Here is a 24,759-nt window from a genome sequence, read left to right as displayed (position 1 = left end):
GTAGTACAGCCATTATGGTAGTCTTACAGTATGGTAGTCTTCCGCCCCCCCCCCCCCCCCCTTCAACACCCCCACCCCGGCAGCGAAAATTCTAGCGGCGGGTGTGGAAACTACGTGTGACTCGCGTCCTGAAATGTAGTTGAAAACACAATTTGCGTACATACCTATCACGCTTGGCATTATTTTAGGAAATACCGCGTTAAATTTCGTGTCTTAGTTTCGTACAGCAAGTGTATTTGCAACATGAATTTTCTCGTTACCGAGGTTAGATGTTATCTACACATCACCGGCGACCACAGAAAGGAAGGGTCGCATTTTTTTTTTATAAATATTTATTGTAGCGAGGGCCGTGGGTTCGAACCCAGCCCTCTGGCGTAATCTGTGACGGCCCTATAGTATGCAAGGCCATTTACTTTTGGAAAGGAGCCTTACCTGGGAGCTACCAGAGTATAGGTAAATGGGTTTAGTTTCGGCGGACCCCCCCCCCCCCCCTCGAAATTAAAAAAAACTGTTCTCTTTAAAACAAAGTTTTTAAGCCAACCTGTAACTTAAATTCTGACAGTGGTTTTGCTAATTTATCTTAAGAAATTTTGATGTTATTTCTTGAAAAAATGTACTCCTGTTAGTTTTATGAATGCTAATGGAAAAGTGAAGTTGGAATCGCAATATTAAATGAGTAAACCTCTTTGTGGAATCAGGTTCAGGACTTCAATTTTCTTGCAAATACCAATTAAATTCTTCATTTTCCCATAAATGTCCACATGTTTATTGGAAAACTGGACAAATTTTATTGAAGGCACAGTTACCCTCGTTAATAATAATACAAAATCCATTTGGAAGAATCACTGAGCGCAAAAAAAAAAATGAATTCAGCAAACAAAACTTATATAAATACAAGAATAATATGTATAATTTTACCAATGCAACAGTCTAACTATCCTCGCGACATGAATGGATATTTTTTTCTGTGGGACGAATTTCGCCGCGTTGACGTCACAGATGTCTCAAACGTGATTGGAAGATGGCGTTATTCGTGTCGCGTCAGAGTGGTGCCAGAACTTAACCGAGTTTATCACGTTTTTATTAATTGTTTGTTTGTATGTTCGGTACAAATTTTGCAAATTGATTTTAAACTTACTTCCCAATGAGCAGAGACTTAAAGACTTTAAAAAAAAAAGCTTATAACTGGATGACAAACGTAACACCTCACAGCGAATTGATTTCATTTATTCCTTGTCTTGGTCATACAACTTTGTTTATTACTTTGAGCTGTAATGATTTGAATTGCAGGTGGAGGTGAAGATAAATTGAAGAAAAAAAACCTGTATTTTGCCAAATGGCTCTGTCATAATCTGATTAACATGTTAAAAAACGATTGCAAAATTTCACACACCCAAGACAATAATTTCTCCTAGCCCCATACCGATTTATAACCCCCATACAGATTGTCTTGAAAATTTGTGATTGTGAATTTTTAATAGGCCTACCTATGAAAATACTGATAAGATTTAAAAAGGAAAGAAAACGTGGAGCGCGTGCAGTATATATGTAATAGTAAGAAGCGTAGTCAGTAGCTGTCGTTGAGAAACCTCACACAACTGTTCATATCATAGTGACTAAGATGAGCTATTCAAGCATCAATTATCTAGTCATGCTTAAACATCGTTAGAAAAACAGATTTCTTAGTCGCATTCCAGTAATGTCCCGCCCGCGACGCGATGGAAATAGAAAATATTTTTAGTCTGAAGAGTTTGTCACACCCGCGAATATCGACGCACTGACCGACGTAACAGATGTATCGAACGCGACTGGCTGCAAAATTATTTCATTCGCGTCGCGCTCATAGCGCCATTGTGACATATATAAATTCTTATGATAGAACTGGTTCATTAAAGTCATCCTTCATTATCAAATAACGTGCATCATTCTCATTTTTCGCACTGACGAAATGCTGCGAATTCTCTGCAAGACCTTGCAAGAGATAGCCTTAATGTTATCATGCTTTGCTTGAGCATGTTTGCACTTATCACTGATGCATACCATCTTTCACGACTGTAATTCTGACAACAGGCTTGATCTAACAGATAACGAATGAGAACATGTTTTATACAGCATTATTGTTCTTATAACACCCCATGAGACACCTTGAACCCACGCATTTCCTAGCCTACCATATAAACCAAAAGCTTCGTCAGACACATAATTAATAAATACTTTATTGCTTGCCTGGAAAACTACACGTAGCTTGTATTTTCATTTCACAATCACCAAGCTGATCGTCTATAACGACACAAAATTTTCATTTCTGTAATCCATTTCACTTTCCTCGTTGCAACTGCACAAAAACGTTTTTAAAAATGTACTTTTTGCAGCTATTTACGCAAAAAGGTTTGAAATAAACATATATTTATATTTTGTAAAAGTTACGTGATGCAAAAAGGTTAACGAGGGTAATCAGTGTTTAACGTTAACATAAGAATACGACCTGCAACGTGAAGCACCTCCTTAAAATGAATAGCACGATGTTATTGGCGATAGTTAACGTGGACCACAAAGGCTGGATGGAGTAATCTTCCTAATAGATGCTGCGCCAAATTTTCTGTGGGCTTACCCCAACTTGCTGCAAGCTTGACACATGGAGATTAGTTTACAGATCATCCCACTGTTAGATTGCAGTGTGGAAGTAAATGGGCGCTTTCACTCTCTTTCCAACACACGCCGACTGCCGTTAGAGCGGTCCTTGTTTCTTCGCGCGCAGTTGCCAGTTTTTATACGAATTTAAAATTGTATTGTTTCAACAGAGCGTTTTTCAATATTTTATAGCATCGTAATACATATCAGGCAATGTATATTTTTCATACTTAATGGCATTTTAAGGGGACGAAAAAATAAAACAAACACAACTTCCTCACTGGGAACTGTTTAGAAGTATTTCAAAATGTAACAAACCAAAAATATAATAATAATAACGTACAGGTGTATACAATTCAGACGCCACCGAATAAATCTCAAGACAAAAACGCTCCATGTTTAAGTTATATACATTTTTTTAAATCCTAAAATGCATTTCCTCAGAAATGACACATCGAAAAGTTTTCTTGCTATTAAAGTTAGACGGGGGTCTAAAGCGTGAAATATGTTCACAATGAATGGAATTTGTTTCTAAAAGTAACACCATCTATATTGCGCCTACCGTTTTTGTGTCCATGGCTGTGCAGACGTGTCTAAATAGCGCAAGAGCGCGCTTTAACAGACTGCTGTCAGAGGAAACACGGCCGTGTGTTTGGAGAAGTGGGGTTCTGTCCTGCAAGCACGTTCGAAGATAAAGGCTTCCTTAGTCAGCTATTTCCTTCGACAGACATTTCTAAAAACTAGCCTGCCATTTAGTGCACAGCTCGCGACCAAGCGACGCGCTATGTCCAGTAACTCGTTACAGTTACAATTTTGAAGGGTTATTTATTCATACATGTGATTTTACTTTCTTCACTTACATGGATTACATACATATAAACTATGGGAGGTGGAACACTTAAAAGAAACTGCGTTGGTAGACTACTGGGGAAGGAGCGTAAGATTGTGTTGAAAGTATTTGAACATGTTTAAAGAAAAAAAGACATGAGTATTTACAATGCAATTTACGAAACTTTGGTCAGCGGTAGTGATAATTATTAAAATGTATTTGTTATTATTAACCTCTTTATCAAATTCACTTTACAATTATCACATGAATTCGTATCAATGCATATGTGTGAACGGTTTCCCGTGAGGGTAAAAAAAAAGTGGCTATTTGTTACAAATTTATAACCGTGATATTTTAAGAAAGTATAAATTACGGTATGAGTTCTTAAAATGCTTCTTGTGCAAAAATAATTCCAAAGAAACGCATCTCCCGAAATCGTAATGTGATAGAGATTTGGCAACACAACAGCGCGCGCCATACGTAAGCTGTGTACTGCCGGGTAAGATTTCTGTTATTGAAACATAATTCACCGGTTCCTTGCTTAGTTGCAAGCAGGGCCGAGAGGACCCAAAGGCCCGGCGGCAAATAGTTTTTCGGGCCCCCCGCCCTATTATTTAAAGTACAATTTTTCAAGCCCTGCAATTAAAAAAAAATCTAAAGTCTGTAAACGTTACCGTGGCCGTAGCTTCAAACGTGATCTGCGCGTATCGCATAACATATAGGGTTTCCGATGAATTATTCTATTAACAACTAGCTAATTCCCAGCATGCGTTGCTATGCCTATTTCAGTAATTTTTTTTTGTAATTCGTACTTTGTAGGTACACATATTTATTTTTTTCTCTATAAATCTCACTATATATATTTAAATATATCTATATCTCTCTATATAACTATACATCTCTATCTATATCCCTCCATATCACTATATTTCTCTCTATATGTGTTTCTATCTATATCTCAGTCTATCTCCCTATCTATATTTCTCTACATCTCTCTTTACCTATATCTATGTCTATATATATATGTGTATATATATATATATATATATATATATATTCAAAACAGAAGAACACACACACATTTATATATATATATTTGCCTATCTCTATTTTTATCTATCTTTTTACATGTCAGGTAGGCATCCATATAAAAACACGCGCGTATTCGAATGCAACGTTGTGACAAAATTTGAAAGCAATCGGTGATGAACTTTCGGAGATTTAAGATTTTGAACGAACGGACATTTACATCCTATCAGGGTAAACCCAAGCGTTAAAGAATTTTGAAACTCTACCGGGGCCCCTCCTTGTGCATGGAACACGAGGATTATGACGCTGTCCCCCCCCCCCCCTTTTCTTTTTTCCATCAAGACAGCCCTGGCTGCAAATGGTTTTTAATATTTACTTTAAAAGGTATTCTAACTTTTTAAAACTATGCTTAGCTTGCATTGAGCTTTTGCATTTCATGCCATTATTTGTTATCTAGGACAATGTTTTTATTGATACTTTACTATATAGGTAACCACTGCATATCGTGTTTTGAAACATGTTTTTTCACCAGATATACTACATGTTATCTGTTTCCTTAATAATTTTTTCGGAAATATGTGTTAGCAAGCGTATAGTAATGTAATAAGCATCAGTGGCGTATGCATGGGAGGATATGAAAAAAATTTGCAAAATATCAGGGAAGGCAGTATGTTACTATGTGAGAAGTTACGTCTGTAGGTTCTACAGTAGACACCGTATGTCGGGCTGTTAGTGTCAATAGTAATGTAAGATTTATGATACATGTGTTTTAATTAAGAAATTTATTTATATGCATTTTTTTTTCATAATACCCCTCCACCCCTCTCCAGCGAAAAAAATGCTTGTATCCGCCACTAATAAGCATTGATAGTCCATGCTATTGCTGACGCGTTTCATCACCACGGAGATGTAGCAGGCGTGTGACCTTTCAATTCCAAAAATCCAAACAGTAATCTAGGTACCGGTACGCACTATTTTCATGATAATAATACCATAACGAAAATAGCCATAATTTTATATATATAGAAAAGAGTTCAAATGAGACACTGGGACATTACAGATGAAAAGAATAACCTCGCGACTTGCTACTGGTATAAATATATTTTCACGTCTTCGTGAATCATGTTGGCATCACTGCTACTTTGACAGTTCCAGTGGACTCGTCCGGCTTCGGGCTACGGCGCATTCTTTACGTTGTGGGCGTGTTCCAGTTGAGGTCGGAGGTTGTTGTTGGTTCTATTGTGTTGCAGGTAAGTGTAGTTTGTTATTATTTAAGATTAATGATATTCCCTTCGTCATTTGAATGGTACGTTTAGAAGTAATGATCATTAATACGTTGATTAATATTAATGTGTCATAACAAAAATGTATGCGGTGGCCCTGTGAACTAGTCTACTGTATCGGAGGACTACAAGCTGGAACTGAAATATATTAAAATCGGTGTTCTGTTATAGAGCTACATTTTGTTTGTGAAGGCTTCTGGTTGCTGGCTTTGAGATCGGCAATTTAAAAGAACGGTTAGAAAGGCTGGCCGACGTCCATTATGAGATCAAAGTAGGAAGGTCACGTGAGGCTTGTGCTGTCATCCGTTGCGGGCTTGTCGTGACTCACTTCCTGCGCCGCGTTTAGTCATCAGTTGGCTGCAGTGCCTATTTCTTGGCCCCGTTCCTGCCTCGCCGGAGCAGTTCGCCGCAGCACCTCGTAGTGTTCGTGTCGGGAGAGGGGCTGTTTCAATTCCGCTAACAAACTGGACATATACCGCGTGTGGTTTTAAGTGAATACCTTGTTGGACTTTTTTTATTCCAGTTTCGACGGACCATCTTCGATCCTCAAGAATGAGCTCTCGCCAGTACTATGCACACCAGGTAAGTTTTTTAAAAATTAAATAAAGCAACACTTTACACATATACCTGATAGTTTATTTGCAATCTCGAAAGTAAAATTTGTGTTTTTTGTATGTCCTATTTTATTACATTTACATTAGCCAGTATATTAAATGTGTATTGGAATGTACAGTGTATTAAACACGTGTGGATTTTAATAAATTTTGGAATTTGGACTTTTTGAAGTAGGTATGTAATTGTATTAGATATGCCTGTGACATGGGCATCGGGGGGTTAGGGTCCCCCCAAAAATTTAAAAAGCTAGTCACTGGAGGCAATCATAATTGTGAAACAAATTAAATTGTAATAATGCCAAAACTGTTATAAGAAAACTTTTGGAATATCACACAGTTTTTGCTTATTGCATGCATATAGGCTTAGACATACTAGTGACATGACATGTCTTTACCTCCCACATGCAAAACCCTTGGGCTGTGTATTCTGCAGGATCCCTTATAAATCCTACAGATTTGCAACCTTGCTTAGTTTTTAATAATATGCTCCTGGCAAAAGTAAAGACTGAGATTACAGCGATTGTAAAAAAAAATTTAAAATTTTATTTGGTCAGTGGGTTTCATTTAATGGTAAGTTACCTATTTACAGGCTCTGGAAATATGTGTTTGGAAGGGCTATGAAAAAATTAATTAGGTATCTCCTATTTTCACTGGGATTATTTTGCTGTAACTAAACTTTTTAAATAATGGTATTTGATTGTTTTTTATTGATACACTTGTGATTGGGTTTCAGATCTAAAACTAAATTATAAAATAATTTCACATTACATAGTGCCAACACAGTATCAGTTGACGAAAAAAGCTTTGGGGATTTACCAATAAAACATAAATTATATTCCAAACATGGTTTTTAAACTCATTTTAATTTCCGTGAACCATTGCTTGCCAGAGCCTGGTAGTGAGCTCTGAGCGCTACTTGCTCCAGGAAGAAGTGGTTTAGACTAATGTTTGAGAATGGAACAGGAAAAGAAGAGAGGGAATTTAATACATGTCTTGTGATAACTATGAAGAGCTTAAGCAGCACCCACACTTTATGGAATTTTATTTAAATTTTTCAAAAAAATATAATTCCACTATCCCCATTTCATGACACACTACTCAAATAATAACACACTTGTAATTATAAAAAAAGAATTAAAATTTATACTGCCTGTTCATTAAAATTGTCTTAACATGGTTGGTTATTTTTAATGTGACTTCCCCCCCCCCCCCCCCCCTGTGTAGTGTAAATTATTTACATTAGAGTTTTCGTAAAGATTGCAAAGGTGAAATATATAGTTTTCTGCCCCCCTCACAGGTCAGCACGGGGGCAAATTGCTTATGCTTCTCCCCAAAACACCCCCCTCCCTTCCCCCAATTCCACCTGTTTCATTAAAGCTGTTCCAACTTTCCTGTCCTTGTTTGCTGTTGCTATTCCATAGCTACATCCATCTCATTACGTTTTTGACCCTTGATTCAATATTAAATTACTCCTGGCTCTGAACGTTTATACTTAAGTTCTTGTCTCATATGCTATGTTGATTATTTTGTTTTATTGTTAGTGCTATTGAGGACTTCACCTATTTTTATCAGGATAGCTTTCTTGCATTTTATGTTTAGTTTTAAAACAGATTTACTTGATACTATATAATAGTGGTAGGTAAGTTAAAAGTCAGTCTTACTTTCGATCACTTGCATTAACTTTTAGATCAAAAATGTTTAATAAATATATGGTTAAATTCTTAACCCAATAAGAAATACATTCAAACTGTCAAATTCACTGGAAAGTACCATCTTAATTGATATTAATGACAAAATGTCAGTCTTAAATACGTGGTGGTTTAAAAAATGTATGATCTTTATCATGTAAAGATAATATAAATATTATTGTCATATTTTTATTGCCTTTGTTTCAGTGTGTGCCGACTGTGTACGATGCCGAACCATTCGACCCGAATGCGGATGCAGAGACACTCAGGGCAGCGATGAAGGGACTTGGAACTGATGAGCAGACAATTATTGATATTTTGTCCAAGAGAGGAGTGGTGCAAAGAATGGAAATTGCTGACCAGTTCAAAACTCTGTATGGAAAGGTAAATATTTTTTTTTATAAATTAGAAAAAATATATAAAAAAATGTTATCTTGGATAGAAAAAACACATCGTGGTTAGAAAGTTCAGTTTTGAGAAAATAAAATTTTTGTGTAATAAAAAAAGGCAAAGAACAGTTTTTTGATCCTAAAGGAGTCTAGAAGTACAAAGCATGTTTCATAAGGAATATACTCACTTTCTAACCTACACAGTACATTAATTATTTTACTCAAGGGCTATAAATATAATGTTGAAACACCGTATTTCAAGAAATTAGACTACCAACTTTTTCGAATAATCTCAAACTACACAAACGTACGTACGCACACACACATATTGGACAAACTGAACAAGCATTTTGGTGAATCTATTCATAAAGTACATATTGAGTGAAAAGGCTCTAGGGGTTAAAATTTTTTTGTTGTATTTTTTCTTTAGTTTTGCAGAAATGTGACCATTTAACCCTGATAGCTTTTTTTATTGCATGCTTCAGATTTGAACTTTTTATTTGGTCCCTGATGCAATCTTCGTCTGTGCAAGGCAGTGTTAGACGGGAAAAATTATATAAGAATTAGTTCTGAACTCGTCAGAAAAATGGAAACAAACACATAAAGATCAACTTTAACATAATGTAAAAAAAATTCATTAAAGAAGTTCAGATGATTTTAAAATCTTGCCTGGGTATTGTTTATTACAGCAATGTACAGAGTTCATATAAAACTCTTTATCAGCTTGTGTAAAAAAATGAGATGCAAAGGAAAAATTAAGCGCAAACAGTGAGAATAAAAACAATTTATTAAACTGTCACAAATCGTATTCAATTACATCTCCCAAGTTTCTAATACGTGCTCAACGGGAATGCTCATTTGGCACACTTCATTTTGGGTAAACCACACAAGCCTGAGGAAATAGCTTCATACTTTAGCATTTACCTATTAAGGTAGCTTACTGTTGTGGAATTAGAATTGAGAGTGCAATATTCTAGTGAGATTTGTAACATTTTGATAAACAAATAAAAATAAAAAATTAATTTTTTAATTTCACTCAATTTTCCCCAATTTGTAGATTCACATAATGTATCTAAATTGGTTTCAAATATTTTTTTTTAGTTATGATATGCCTATAGTGCAAGTGAATACGGAGAAATATGTTAGAAATATTATTGTGTGTTGTGCAGTTCAGGTACACTATAATTTCTGTGTATTTCAGTAGTAATGTGTGTAAAAGTTTTGTAATGCTGATATATAGTGTATTTTAGGGATGGGGCGACCGAATCCAATATCCGCCGAATCCGCCGAATCCTAGGGATTCGAAGCTTCGGCAGGTCTGATATAGGATTCGTCAAAGGATTCGGTTTTTTACTATTTACGGAAAAAAATAATACAGTAAAACTTGTTTACGAGGTCCCGCATGGTAGGTTTTTCCGTATAAAGTGTTTAAATTGCCCGAGGTCTCATCATTTACGCCATTAGATGTGTGATATAAAGTCCGTTAAAATTTTTTCTGAAACTTCCTGTCTCAAATAATGGCACACGTAAATATTAGAGCTGTAGCAAACCGTATTTATTCGTTACTGAGTAACGGGTGCGGCATCTAGTAACGAGTAACGAAACGTTACACACAAATGCATTTCGTTACTCGCATCTTTTGTATGTTTTACGCATGCGCGCGCTTATTCGTTACAAAGAACGATGTTTGTTTATTAATAAAAGTATAATTTGGAAATTCGTCCTCCAAGTTTTTTACTGTTTATTAAAGGTATTGTGTGTGTAGACAATGTTTTAGATTCGAACAGAAACAACGTAAGAAAGTATTTTTTACAAATTATAAATATGTATGTTTTTGTTTTTTATTATCGCGTATTTTCACGTTTTATGTTCTTATATTAAAAGATATATTATAATAAAGCCGCTCTAATAAGATTTAATTGTTTCTTGGTTAACAAAAGCTGTTAATTATCAAATATTTTTAATTGTTTATATTAGATTTATTTTTATTTACGCGACGTCATACTGTACGCGTACGAAATACGACTCGATTCGTTGCTGTTACATAACATAGCATGTGTCATGTTATGCGGTATCAGAAGTAACGAGTAACGATACGAAAGTAACGAGTACTGATTGTTATAGTAACGAATACATACGGGTACACATTTTTTCGTTACTTTTACACCTCTAGTAAATATGAAGAAAAAACAAATGAACAACAACATACGAAGAAAAATGGATGATGTACCATAACTACAGTACAAACCCAATAGTTATTTTAAGATAATTACCATAAAAAGAACAAGACTCTTTTTAGAATACCATAATTACTACAGAAGCACGATAGCTACCATATTTGCACTATAGTTACCGTAACAACCGAGATGTATATTTACAGTGATAGTAATTTATTATTTATTTATGACATATTAAATTAAAGAACATTGTTGAAAAAAAAAGATGTTAAACTTTGATATGTACGGTTGGCACATGTTGCTAAGAAATAATGTGATCTGAAAGAATGCAGTACTACTACGAAAAGTGAAAATGGTACTCGTGGATTTTTAGGTTATGGCAGTCTCTTTCGTTTTTCAGTAATATCGGCCGAAAATTAACAAGCGTACTGTATCGGAAGTCTGCAGAAATGCCGATTCAACTAAATATTGGCAAAATCGGCTTCTTCAGTACAGCTCTACATTTGATGACATGAGTAAACATATTTCAGACTTCAGGATATTGAAAAAGGCTTTAATTTCCATGTAGGTTTATTGTGTGTGTGTTTTTTTTGCAAGTGTAAATTGAATTAAGTAAAATGCTTTTATTTTTATTGCTTTCAATTGATTAAACTTTAAAGACCAGTTACAGATATTTATGACACTAATTTTGAGGTTAAGCAATTTTACTAAAGCATTCCAGCCACGCAAGTTGCCAGCGAGAGATGCTTCTCTTCTGCTGGAAACACTATCTCATCTCCAATCGTAGAGCTAATTTAACTCCTGAACGTGCAGAACAAATTATTGTTCTGCATGATAGATTAAAGAACAGAATTTAATACTCTGTGACAATCTCTCTCAGAATTATTGTGAGGAAAAGTGGAAATGTTGAAACAATGTGAATGTACTTTTCAAACAACATGATTTTTGGTGCTAAGTTTGTTGAATCTCAGTAAGGACTCCAGAAAAATTGACAAGGATGAAATTTTTCCAAAGATATGTTACATTTACACAAACATATATTTGGTTATGTTAGTTGGATGATATCAGTTACTAATGAACCAATGGAAACAGGTAAGATTCAATGGATAACATTTTTTTTTTTATAGCAGTGCAAAATGTAAACACACACTGTGAATAGTTACCCAAAATTAATAAGCCCACTTCATTTTAATACTTTATGCAAACATTATACTAAGTTTAAGATAAAAATAATTTCCCAAAAATGTAACTGTACCACAAAAGCTTGAGCTCGGCTTGAAGTAAAATTCTTAGGCTCGCAGACCTCTAGTTATTTATAGAAAAAATCCTAACCGCTAATCTGTACTAAAACTGAAATTTCTCAAGAAAAAATTTTTGTCTTTATATACAATTATACCAGAAATGTACCAAACTACATGTAATAAAGTCAAGGGACTTTTAGTGCAAGCAGAATACATCTCACATTAGATATGTGGATATCATCTGTTAAAATATTCGGGTTTGGGTTCGAGATTCGGCAAATCCAGTCTAGCATTTGAGTTAGGATTCGGATTCGAGGAAATCAGGATTCGCCCCATCCCTAGTGTATTTATAAAAAAAAATATTAATGGTCACTTAAATTGCAGGACTGATTTGTGGTTTGCTTCCAGGACTTGATCAACGAGCTTAAAAGTGAGCTTGGTGGCCATTTCGAAGACGCTATTGTTGCGTTGATGACCCCCTTGCCAGACTTGTATGCCAAGGAGTTGCACGATGCCATCAGCGGGCTGGGCACGGATGAAGAGGCCATTGTCGAGATACTGTGCACCCTCAGCAACTACGGGCTGCGCACAATCAAGGCTGTCTATGAAAAAGGTACGTGCTATAGACTTGATTAATCAAATTATTAATCAAATATTTAGAGGAAGGGTAGATGTTTATACTGCTGTTAACATTATGGTAGGCAACTGCAATTTTTTTTCTAGTTTTAATTAAATCTGAATTTTAAAGTGAAAATATTAAAATAATAAGTGGGGAATTTTTTTTCCCTTCCAGCATTTATTTTCAAACCATATTTTAACAAATACTTGTCTTGTACATGGTATCACTTAAATGGTTTTAAATACATAAAACCAACTAAATAATAGCAAGTATGCATTTCAATTTTTTAGATATATTTTTTTTCAGTTGCGACCTGTTTTTTTTAGTTAGTGTTTAGAAATTTTTTTTTTTTTAATTTACGAATTGCTGATAGTCGCTGAACAATGAGCAGTTTTTCAGCATACAAAAATTCCTTTTTTAGATGGTTGAGTATTTTAAATCAAATATGAAATATTATTTATTGATATTGGAATCTTAATTTTTATTTGCTTAGTTTTCAGAAACATAATTTTAAGTAGTTTGTTAGTTGCTTAAATTATTTGGTTAAAATTAGATTCACAATTCGGTTAATACAAAGTCTGCTATTTGCACTTAATACTGCCAAATACTTACAAACTAAAGTAAATAAATATGCAGTTCTTTAAGAATAGTTGTTGATAAAGAATTAATTTTGATATAACTAGAACATAACTTCATTTTTCAGTGTACGACAGTTCTTTGGAGAGTGACCTAGCTGGTGACACATCTGGACACTTCAAGAGATTACTCGTTTCATTGCTTATGGTAAGTTAATCTCCTTGTGGGTTTAACAGAATGTGTGTTTTGAAAAGTTGCCTTAACATAATTGTAAGGCTTTGACAGCTTTTAGAGATAGTAATGACCAAAGTTTTTGATCATAATTTTTGAGTAGTTAGTGGATGTTGACCAGTGGCGGACCTAGATTCTGCGGGGCCCTGGACAATTTATTTCAGCGGGGCCCTTGTATCTCGTGGGAGGGGGGGGGGTCTTATCAGACTGGAGTATGGAATACAACTGGGGAAAGGGGGATTTGTGGTCACACTCCCGGAAAATTAGAAAATTAAACTTTTGAGCCTACATGGAACCTAAATTTTGACGCTGGTAAAGAAATTTTATTTCGTGGTAAATTGTAATTGGGTTAGTTTTATTAATGCATACAATTTAATTCTGGTAAAATCTGGTCATTTTGCAAGTCTATAAAATCTGTGAATATTTTTTAAAGTGAAATCATAAACATATAAAAAATCAAAAGCAGAAACAAAAAACAATATTTCCTTTTTTTTCATTTACACACATACAGTATTTTTTTACATAAAATAAAATTATACAAAGAAGAAAAATTAAAATACGAAAATAAATTTGCATCTACTACCACCAGAAAATAGTTTATTTTGGAATTATCTTCAGGTGGAAGCTCGGGAGCTTCATCTTCTCTTTCATAGAAGTACATTTTATTTTTACGCCGTCTTCTGCTGTTCTTAAACACACTATTGATGCCAACTTCTTCTACTACTTCTCTTGCTGTTACCAATGCCGTATTGAAGCCACTCAGACGATATTAATCTAACCACTTGACAAATGTTTCTAAGTGCTTAACTGCCACACCTAAATGCACATTTACGTTTTGCCATACCTTACTGATGGTGTTTATTTTGACAAGAATATCGTACCACACCACAAGAGATGAAACAAACTCGTATGTAGTAATTTCGTTTTCCAACAAATGACACTCAATTATTAAACCACTATCTGTGTTACTCTTACGAAGACTTGACAAAGCATCACAAACATTGCTTAGCTGATACCTCACAGCTTTTACAGATTCAATTCTGCACTCCCATCTGGTTTCGGAAAGAGGTTTGAAAGATTTGAGAGATGCGACTTCAGAATAACCCATCGTTCACTTGAGCAAGAGAAAACTGTGTACAGTCTTTGCAAAAGACCAAAAAATGTCTGAGCTTGAGCACAAGATGAAGCAGCGTCTCCCAATACTAAGTTCCAGCTGTGGCTTCCACACGGTACAAAGAATGCAAGAGGATTAATGTTGAGTAGCCTTCTTTGTAAACCGCTCTTTTCCCCAGGCATGTTAGCAACATTGTCATAACCTTGACCCCTACTGTTGACAATGGACAACCCTAACTCCTCCAATTTGTTTATTATGTAATCGGCCAGCTTTTCACCAGTAGTTTCTTCTACAGCTACAAATTCTACAAAAATTTCCTCAATTTCTGCAGTGTCTTGGTTTGTTATTCTTAGAATTATTGACAATTGCTCAATCCGAGCTACATCTCGAGTGCAGTCCAAAATGATTGCAAAGTACTTATTCTTTAATACTTTATCTATTATTTTAGCTCTAACATGATTGGCCATTATGTCGATAAATTCATTCTGAATAGTTTTACTCAGGTAGTGGTTTCTGGCAGCTGTCTTGTTTATAGTTTGGTGCAAGTGCTGTCGCAATGTTGGGTCAAATCGTGCAATCAAATTAACCAAATCCAAAAAATTTCCACTGTTATTCGAATTGGACAACCTCTCTTCATGCCCTCTGAAAGCCAAGTTATGAGTATCTGTGATAACTGTAACCTGAAGCAAACACTAATCAGCATCACCGGCTGGCAAGTGTCAGGTAATGTAATCCACATATTGCTAACCCGATTATATGACACTCGTCCCCTGCATGTTGCGGGTAATACATATAAAAGAGGTTCTAATCAACATTAGGGGTGTACAACTTAATTTCGAACACCTTACATGACAGGTGCTAGGGTGAGGGCAGACGCGGGGCCCCACTAGGCGCGGGGCCCTGGGCGATTGCCCGGGTCGCCCGGCCCTGGATCCGCCCCTGATGTTGACATGTCCACCATAAGCATGTCTTAATTAATTCGTAACAAAACTGTTGAATATTTTTGTGTTTAAAAAATGTACCAACATCGTAATGTAAAAAATGAGTAACTAATAACAGTTGCAAGATTAAAATGTAAACATTTCCAACCGATTTTGCATGAAATGTGGTACAAACTTCATGCTAAACAAATTACTTTCATTGAATTTAATATTTTAAAGATTACAAATTTGACATTTGTAATTGGTTAAGTTTTGATTAAAAATGCTGATTAGTTTCATGATTTTAATCGCATTTCAGTGTTTTGTGGTGCATTAACTGGAATTTCGATGTTATATGGTGTATTATATACTTTTCGGTGTTTTGTTTTATCACAATTCACCATATAATGGGTATAAATATGACTGGCCAACAGCTGACTTCAGGGAAAACTCCCCTTAGAGTAACATGGGAGAAGGTGAATAGTGAAAGACATTAGTTTAAAGTCGTCTTTCATTGGAGCTGCTCACGGAAACTGCCATTGGGATTCGCTCCGGGCCCAGGGTGTCCACAAGGAAAATATATTTCGTACCAACTTAGGCAAGACAAAAGTACTAGATTTGAAGAGAAAAAAAAGTACTAAATTATAATTTGTTATGGTTTTTAACAATTTAGAAAGTTTTTATGACCATTGCAATGCTCGAACTTAAATATCACACCACACACACACACACATACATTCCATAGTTTTTTTAAAAATAATTATGCTTAATAATAAAACATAGTGGAATTACTATAATGTTATTATATTAAAGAGAAATGTACTAGATCTGTACTAGACCACTAAAAAAAATTATAAAAGTACTAGATCTAGTACGAAAGTACTAACTGTGGACACCCTGTCCGGGCCACTCCCCTCTCCCCTGGAAGCAACACTCGAACCTCCTTGAGACGACCCCTCACTCACGTCCGGGACCACGTCAGCGTGACAGCGTGATGTGCTCTCCGCAGGCCAACAGGGAGGAGGGCCCGGACGCAGACCCGGGAGCTGCGGCGGCCGATGCCCAGGCCCTGCTCGAGGCCGGGGAGATGCAGTGGGGGACGGACGAGTCGACCTTCAACGCCATCCTGGTGTCGCGCAGCTACCCGCAGCTCAGGAGCATATTCCAGGAGTACGAGAAGATAGCTGGCCACGACATAGAGGCTGCCATCAAGCGCGAGTTCGCTGGCAGCTTGGAGGATGGCTACCTGTCCATCGGTAAGGGGTCCGACTCTTGGCAGGTAGATTCGAGGTCATTCCTGAGACTATACTACTTTTGACCGTCCAATACTGTCATATGTTTCAGTACTGCCATTTTCTCCGTAAGATGTACGTTATTTTTCCCATGTAAGAAGTTGCCCAAAAAACTTCATTTCCCATGGGCCATACAACACTATATTTGGTCTCTTAAGAGGCTACTCCAGTGTTTAAGGGGCACTACGCGTTAACATAAGATTCAATGCTATTTTCATTTTGCTTATAACTTATTAACTAATATAGATTTCAAAATGCTTGCTTGATATGTAAGACAACGATGCTCTTATCAAAGCCCCTTTCTTCAAAAACGTGCATAAATTATGGTTCAAACCTAGACAATACACTTATGCATATCAGTAAAGATTAGTATAAAACCATAATTTATGCACGTTTTTGAAGAAAGGGGTTTTGATAAGAGCATCGTTGTCTTACATATCAAGCAAGCATCATTTCGAAATCTATATTAGTTAATTAGTTATAAGCAAAATGAAAATAGCATTGAATCTTATGAAGTTAACGCGGGTTGTGTAGTGCCCCTGAAACACTGGAGTGGCCTCTTAAGAGCTCTGTTGGTCTATTCTGAGCTGTGCATTTTCTTCAAGCTATGGAGCCTAGCTCATTACACATGTGATGTGTGTAATCTGGCATAAGTTTTAAGTGCAAAAACATTTTGTTTTTGTGTGCAGTGCGATGCGTGAAGGACAAAACTGCTTACTTCGCCAAGCGCCTGCACGATGCCATGTCCGGCTTGGGAACTAGCGACCGCACGCTCATCCGCATCATCGTCACTCGCTCGGAGATCGACCTGGGCGACATCAAGGAGGAGTATGAGAGGATGTACGAGAGGAGTCTGCGAGACGACTTGGACGTAAGTTACAAACATATTTTGTTGGCTCTTTCCTATAATTATAATCAATGGTTAGGTTGCATGTGTGATTTAAAGATTTAGGCAATTCTTGGGAGTACTGAAATCTTTCCTTGTGATGCAAAATTCTTGTAGGCATCCCCAGGGTTTCCATTGTTAATTTTTTTTACTTGGAAAATTATTAAATGGCAAATTTGGTTGCTTTAATGTGCATACTATGCAGTCATAGACAACAATTACCAAAGTGCAGTATACCTGTATATTATCTAACCTGACAAAATATTGTTAGCTGTGTATGGATTCACAAAAATATACTTGTGGAGCCGGGAATTTTTAAAATTCAGATGCAAAATGGTAAGTTTTGTGGTTTTCTGAGGATTATTTATTGCTATCTGAAGTCTGATTTGTGTGTGATATATTACTCATAAGTTATTATAAACATTATGTCACCAAAATACACTCCAATACCTATAAATGTGACCAGGTGAATATTATAACACAACTCTTCAGCATAATTCATAAAATGTAACCGATTAATTTTAGGCTGCTAAGGAAAAAGATTTACAAAACGGCCAAAAAAAAAAGGGGATTGAGTCAATGGGTCTGCTAAGTATGCAATAAAGTTTAATATGACCTTTAATTTTAATGTAATGTAGGGCCAGTGATGTGCTGCATGCTGAGGGAGACTTGTTTATCTTTACCGGTATGCGTGTTTGCAGCAGGACTGCTCTGGTGACTACAAGAGCCTGATGCTGGCCCTTGTCAACTAGGCGCTCGTCGCGTTCCTGGCGGTCGCACGTAGATGTTAGGTGCCTTGGTGCCGTGCACAACTGTTGCAGTGTTGCCTTCCGTACCGGCTTCTCATTGGCTGTTCGCTTCGTGTAGTCTTACCGACCGTAAAGGGGTCTTTGTTAGGCTGGGTTCATAATTTTGAAAAAATTGAGAGTACATGGCAGGCCATGCACACTACTGTGCATGTAACCAGTGCCAAACTGGTTCACATTGAAATATTACTTTTAATTTTAGCCAGTGAAATTTCACGATGTATGTACCTATAAACATTTGTTGGTAGTGTTAGTAAATAACTATTAACTTTCAAATGATTATCCTGTGATGTCTTATTCAGTTTTACAACATATAATTTAATTTGGATAATGCCATGTTTTTATGTAACAATTACATATAACCACTAAAAATTTTTTGGCTAATGTACATTTGTCGCTAGTGACTTTTTGTTGGTAATTTAATTTATTTATTAAAGCAGGTATTACCTAAGCTTCTATATTATTTCTTGCCACAATATGAATGCAGCATAAATGGTGCTGCCAAATGACACCCTACACTTCTTCGTAAGATTAATAAAATACGTTCATTTCGCTACCATGAAAGAAACCATCCTGTGTGCTGTTGTGAACCAGTAAGTTCGAAAACAAGGCGGTCAAGTATTGTATACTCGGCTTTGTTGCTATTTTTTCAATTGTGGACCCAGCTTTTTAGTTGTGGAGCAACATGTGGTATGGTTAGTTGTTGCGAGGTTAGCTAGGGGTAACATTCCAGTGCTGGCCGTAAGAGACTGAATGTTCTTCCAGGCTTAAACATGGAGGCCATCTGGAACATGTAGCTGAAAACTAAGTCAATGTGGGCAGTAAAAATTTGAGGACAAATGTATTTTGGAGGCTACCATTTTTGATGTAGCCATATTTTCCGCGCTGCAGTTATGTTGTAGACAATTGTTGGTCCTTGTTAAGGGTGGAATGCCAAATAATAAATTATTTATTGCAATTAACTAGATGAGCACTCTAGATAAAGCTTGACTGTGGAAATATATATTATGGAAAAAAAATATTTTAACTAATTCTATTGAGAGTATTTGCTGAAAATCAACTGTGGATTAGCATTTCTTTGGATAGTGATTAGAATTATTGTTCCTCAAAATAATTTGGGTACTTAAGACTTTTGCGATATTGCAGTAAAAATTTGTTATTGTATTTGAATTTTATTTTAAATATGTTATCTTGTTGCAACGAAACTGAAGCTTTTTATGATTTTGATAAAATGTTTGATTGCTATTTTTTTTTTCTATTGGAATTTAAAATGATTTTACGTGTAGTTGTATCTGAAAATATTTATGATCTGTAATTTTGAATCTAATAATATATAATTAAATCTTTTTATACATACTTGGTGCCTAAGTTATACAGGTGTTCAGATTGGGTATTTTATAAACTTCACTGTATCTACTGACACAACCTCACAGCATATTTTTTTCTTTGAAAGATTTGTAAGCATTGTGAAACATTTAATGTATGTCTAGCTGGCTGTCAGCACCATATTTAGTGCATATTCTTTTTTTAAAATATTTGTTGCTGTTAATATTAGACATATGTATGTGTATAAACTATTTTGGATGTTATTCAAGTTAATACACTGGCAATTTAGTGTAATATTTTTTAACGTGGTGTTTAATGCAAAAGAAAAACAAGTGATATATGTTCATGATTTGACAATACAATAAATTTCACACCCTCCTACCTACTATTTTAATGCTTATCTTTATAAGCTGTTACTCTGGAAGTAACATCACAGTGTCCGAGAAGAGACTTTGCCAACACCATAAAGTAACAATAGTGTGGATCCATGATTAACAGGACCCAGATGCTGGTTGCTACAAAAAAAAAAAAAACCTGTAACTGTATGAACTATATTAAACATGAAAATTGTGCTGGTAAATTTGGAACTGGTGTTACCCAAAATGAGCATTGAAATATTACCAAAACTAGGTTTTTGTGTAGAATTTGTGGTCTTTTTTAAGTTTATATTTGTATATTATTTTAAATAGTATTTGTAATGTGTTAAGAAAAGGTGTCTGCAATGGTTTTCCTATATAATGTAGCACTGGTTATTATTGTTCTTTTTATATAAAAGTATGGAAATAAAGTTATAGTGATGTAATTTATCTCTGCACAGTAATGAAATTGTTTCATTGTGAGAAATTTCCCTATTCCTAATAAAGTAAGTAAAAAAAATAATTGTTACAGGAAAGGAAGGGTTTGGACATTTAAAGGGACAGTATTTTGATGTGTTAACATCTTAGCTCTTGGTATATAGCATTTTGTAGCAGTAAGTTTGTGAATGTGGAACAGAAGCATGACAAAGATGGCAGACCCATGTGTAGCAACATAAACCCATAGTCACTTGTAAATATTAGGGGACATAACCAAATGTAGTGGTGTGCCAAATTAAACTTTGGGATAGTGAAACTACCCTGAAATATATTTGATAAACTAAAATAGTCATAGTAATAAGTAAATAAGTTTTGAAAGATCTAAGCAAACTAGCATTAGATGAAAAAGTTCTCCTTGTAAACACTCCTCAGGCTTCGTAGCACAGTGGTGTAGTGTGTGGTTTGATTTCGGTCATTTTGGCAAAAACATACTAAAGCGCTATGATGTTTTTAAAAATGATTCAGGTTAATAAGAGTGCTGTCTTTTTTCAACTAGTGTGCTATAAAAAACAAATTTACATCACAATTTTGTCACCAAAGGTTTAGCAGGGTCTCATTTTTATACATAATCGCCAAAATGGTTTAGGCATTTGTCATTGTGACGAGCTTCTCGATGCCTTTGAAGAAGTTAGCCACCTGTGAATAGAGATAACAGAGCCAGTACCTCATCTCTCCTTTTATGGCACCGCTTTAGCGGTGTACTGTGCTGCACTATCAGCATCTCTTGCGAGAACTCTTGAAGCAGAGCCAGTGCGTCAGTCCATCCGCCTCACAGCAGTGTCGAGAGGGAGATGATGGCGGTGGCCCTGTTATCCATTCACTGGTGGCTAACTTCAAAAGTTTGAAGATTATCGTGCACAGACTTTATATAAACTAATAATAAAACAGAAAAAAACTATGGGAAATTTCTATTTACATTATTGATAATGATAACTATAGGTTTTAAAGTTGTCTTTGTTCCAGCATCAATCTAAAACTAATAGTTTTATTAGGAAGGTCTGTGGCCAACTTAAAAACTAGGCTATATATAATTACAGAATTCTGCCCCTATTAGTTGGAAAAGGGATAAATATTAATAATCCTATCTCAAACTAATCAATCATAAGAAAAAAAAATTGGGTACTTAATTTAATTATCATACAAAATATACCAACCACAAATTTTTCATTTTTTGTAATTGATACCTTAAGGGTTGAAGCTTAAAAATATTTTGGGAAAAAATAAAAACATACCCAAATTACCAACCACAATTTTACCATTTTGCGAAATTCTAATATTGAAAATGTAAAAACATGCTAAACACTGAAATGAATGTTGATATGCCACATAGCACTGAAATGTAATTTATGTTGTGAAATTAAGTAGCATTTAGCTAAAAATTCATTTAAAAACAGTAATCTCTTTATGTTTAAAATTCAAGGAATGTAGTAATTTCTGGACAGAAATTGGTACCAATGTACATGGATAAGAAAAATTGATCTAATTTTTTTAAGTTAAAATGCAATGTTATCTAAACAATTTACTTCAGAACTACCTAGTTTTCAAATTCCATACTCATTGGAGAAATTATTTGTATTAACATGAAATTGTTAAATGAAGGTTTTAATAGAATGATAAATAGAAATAAAGTGAAATATGAAATTTAATTAAAAACATTTACAATATTTTTTTTTTTAATTTATCAAACTGAAACAATTTATTCATTAGGAATTACATTTACTTCTATAGCTTCTTCCACCAATGACTGATCAGTACACATGTTACAATTGGTTTGTAATAACTTGGTTACAATATATTCTCGGAAAATGTTGAGATGTCCCACGAATACAGCGTCAATGGTGGTACTATGTCATATTGAAACAACAGGATCTTTGGCTCTTGGAGGAAGTTGATAAGTGGGCTAGAATCTTCTGAGACAAAATTGTCAGTCTCCTCTCAGATACCAAGAAACTGTACTCTGATGTCTGGGTAAGTAACGAACGACACAGAAAATGGATGTTTAATTTTTGAATCGGAGAAATATGATCGCTACCAAAACTATTTTCAATGATACAACACAAATATTATATCGTAATCTACACGAAAAACTTTGTTTTCCATTGACTTGTATTTCTTGGCAACAAAATGTAAACCAAATATGAAATTATAGCATTTATTATTACAAATCATAATCCAGTAGTTGACATCTTAAAGTGAGAAAGAGGACAGCAGTCACCATGACTGTGTCCACACTATGTATGTAATAGCACAATTTTCTCAACTGAAAATTTACAAGTAAACCTGAAGAAAACCAAATCATTGAAATTGTGCTCCCTGGTTTCAGTATTAAAAAAAAGTACAAATATTTATAGCTTTTCAAAATTTAAAATATGTTGTTTATTACATGAACTATTCATTGATTTAAAATATGCCATATGCTACGTAATGTCTCATGTGTTTGAACACAAAAGGACGAAACATACAAGCACTCCTGTCAAATTTTTATTCGATGGTACGCGCACATTTCGTTACATACTAAAATTTTACCCTTGACACACCTTAAGAAGTATAACTTTGAAATTCATAAAATAGATAATACAAACATTACAAATATGTTTGGCTTCAAACAGCAGAACAATTTAGAATTTGGCATGCACTTTGGTTGAAACAGTTTTATTTTAAAAATGACTGGACACACTTGTTTCTGATCAGGGAAATTTGAACCTGACATTCTATAGAAACTACGATTAAGAAAGATATAGGTTCCATTCCACGAACAAGTAATGCCAGCATCTTTAATCACAGCCTTCTGTGACGTTCATGTAGGACAAACAACTTGTTGAGAAACTACAGGCTGAAGAAACAGCAATAAAAATGAAATACGTGAGTGGCACTCTAGCATAGGAGGTTGTTTCTGTTTATGCTTACATTAATTTTTATAGCCGGACAGTCAAACAACTTTTTGACATAAATCCATCATCTACTAATCTTTTATTATTCATAAATAATATATAATGTAAATTTTATGTTCAATAGTTGTGTCGTCTATGTTTCATTACGTATTAATAGTGATTGTCTACTCTTTGCTTTATCATATTTGATATTTTAATGGTAGTTTGTGTCTGTTGAGGCCCCTGCAAGTATGTGGTAACGACTGCCAGCGTATGTTGGCTAGTTGCGGGTAGTGCCTACCCTGTTGAGGTTCTTTCCTTCAGTGGTGCCTGCCTACTCTTGGTGCCTACCGGAAGGCAGTGCCTCCCCATGAACTTGCAGTGACTAACATTGTCCTATGTATGTATATCTGCATGTGTTGTGCCCACTGTAAAAGTTCCCCCACTGTTGATGGGCATGTGACAAATAATAAATAAAATAAAAATATAAACTTAAAAAAAGAGACTCATTTGAAACAGCCAAATAAATAATGGTATGATAGACAATGGCAGCACATTAAGAAACTTTTGTTTCATATCAAAACAAATAACACGGAAATCCTCCATGTTTCATCCTTAGTTAGCAGTGTGCATTTTGATAGTAATACTCTCTCAAATGCACAATATCTGCCATTAATCCTGTCCTTGTTTTCGGTGTGCTCTGTTGCCAGATATACACGAAATGAGCACTAACACTTTGGACATAACTTTATAATGTAATGAAAATGTCTTAAAATATACTACCTAACAGTATTTTTTTTCACAGGAAAAATTGGAATGAGCATTTTGGAAATACTTTTTCTTGTATTTAATCAACACCATTATTGAAACGTAACTGAAAGACTTCACCTTGGTTTCAACCATATTAGTTATCAGTTTTTTTATATTATTTTATATTAAAAATTTTGGCTCTGTTTGACCATAGAACATAATTGATGGAATGCCTTGTTATTAATAGTAACCATTAACTGCCTGCTACAAATAGTTTCTTGTGAAATAATTATTGGTGTTTAGTATTGTTATTCTTTTCTTTCAGAATGTATGCAAATGTAAAAATACTGTAAAATACACTATTTTATGGTCTTAGAAAAATCAACAAACAATAAAATACAAACTTATTACAATTATCAAAGGTATACAAAAAAAAAAAGAAGAATTTTAATGTTAACAAGCAAGGCACCACACTAGGTTGGATCGTGAATAGTGATAGACCCAAAGTAGAACTGAATTTTTATTTAAAAACCATCAGAATATTTTATCAAAATCTAAAATTTAAAAAAAAAAGTGCACAATGTAAATTTAATCAGAACAGTAAGTATTAAATATTCAGACTTTAATTGGAGTT

The 24,759-nt window shown here is 34.9% G+C and overlaps 1 protein-coding gene across 2 annotated transcripts; it reads left to right on the top strand.

Annotated features, from left to right (window-relative positions):
- The first annotated feature begins 5,624 nt into the window (after positions 1–5,624).
- LOC134535915 (annexin B9-like) lies at positions 5,625–20,476 on the top strand. 2 transcript variants are annotated; one of them, XM_063375292.1, is made up of 8 exons: positions 5,625–5,739; positions 6,296–6,354; positions 8,282–8,458; positions 12,290–12,494; positions 13,204–13,283; positions 16,351–16,597; positions 17,323–17,504; positions 18,224–20,476. In XM_063375292.1, exons 2-8 carry the CDS (start codon positions 6,325–6,327, stop codon positions 18,269–18,271), a joined length of 969 nt encoding a protein of 322 aa, XP_063231362.1. In that variant the 5' UTR covers positions 5,625–5,739; positions 6,296–6,324; the 3' UTR covers positions 18,272–20,476. The 2 variants fall into 2 exon arrangements, with proteins under 2 accessions (XP_063231362.1, XP_063231360.1); XM_063375290.1 differs by having other exon boundaries at positions 5,627–5,739; positions 18,221–20,476.
- The last annotated feature ends 4,283 nt before the right edge of the window (positions 20,477–24,759 follow it).

This window comes from Bacillus rossius, chromosome 10 (genome assembly GCF_032445375.1).
Source record: "Bacillus rossius redtenbacheri isolate Brsri chromosome 10, Brsri_v3, whole genome shotgun sequence".
NCBI classification, from domain to species: Eukaryota; Metazoa; Arthropoda; class Insecta; order Phasmatodea; family Bacillidae; genus Bacillus; species Bacillus rossius.
This window is presented reverse-complemented; position numbering and strand designations above follow the sequence as displayed.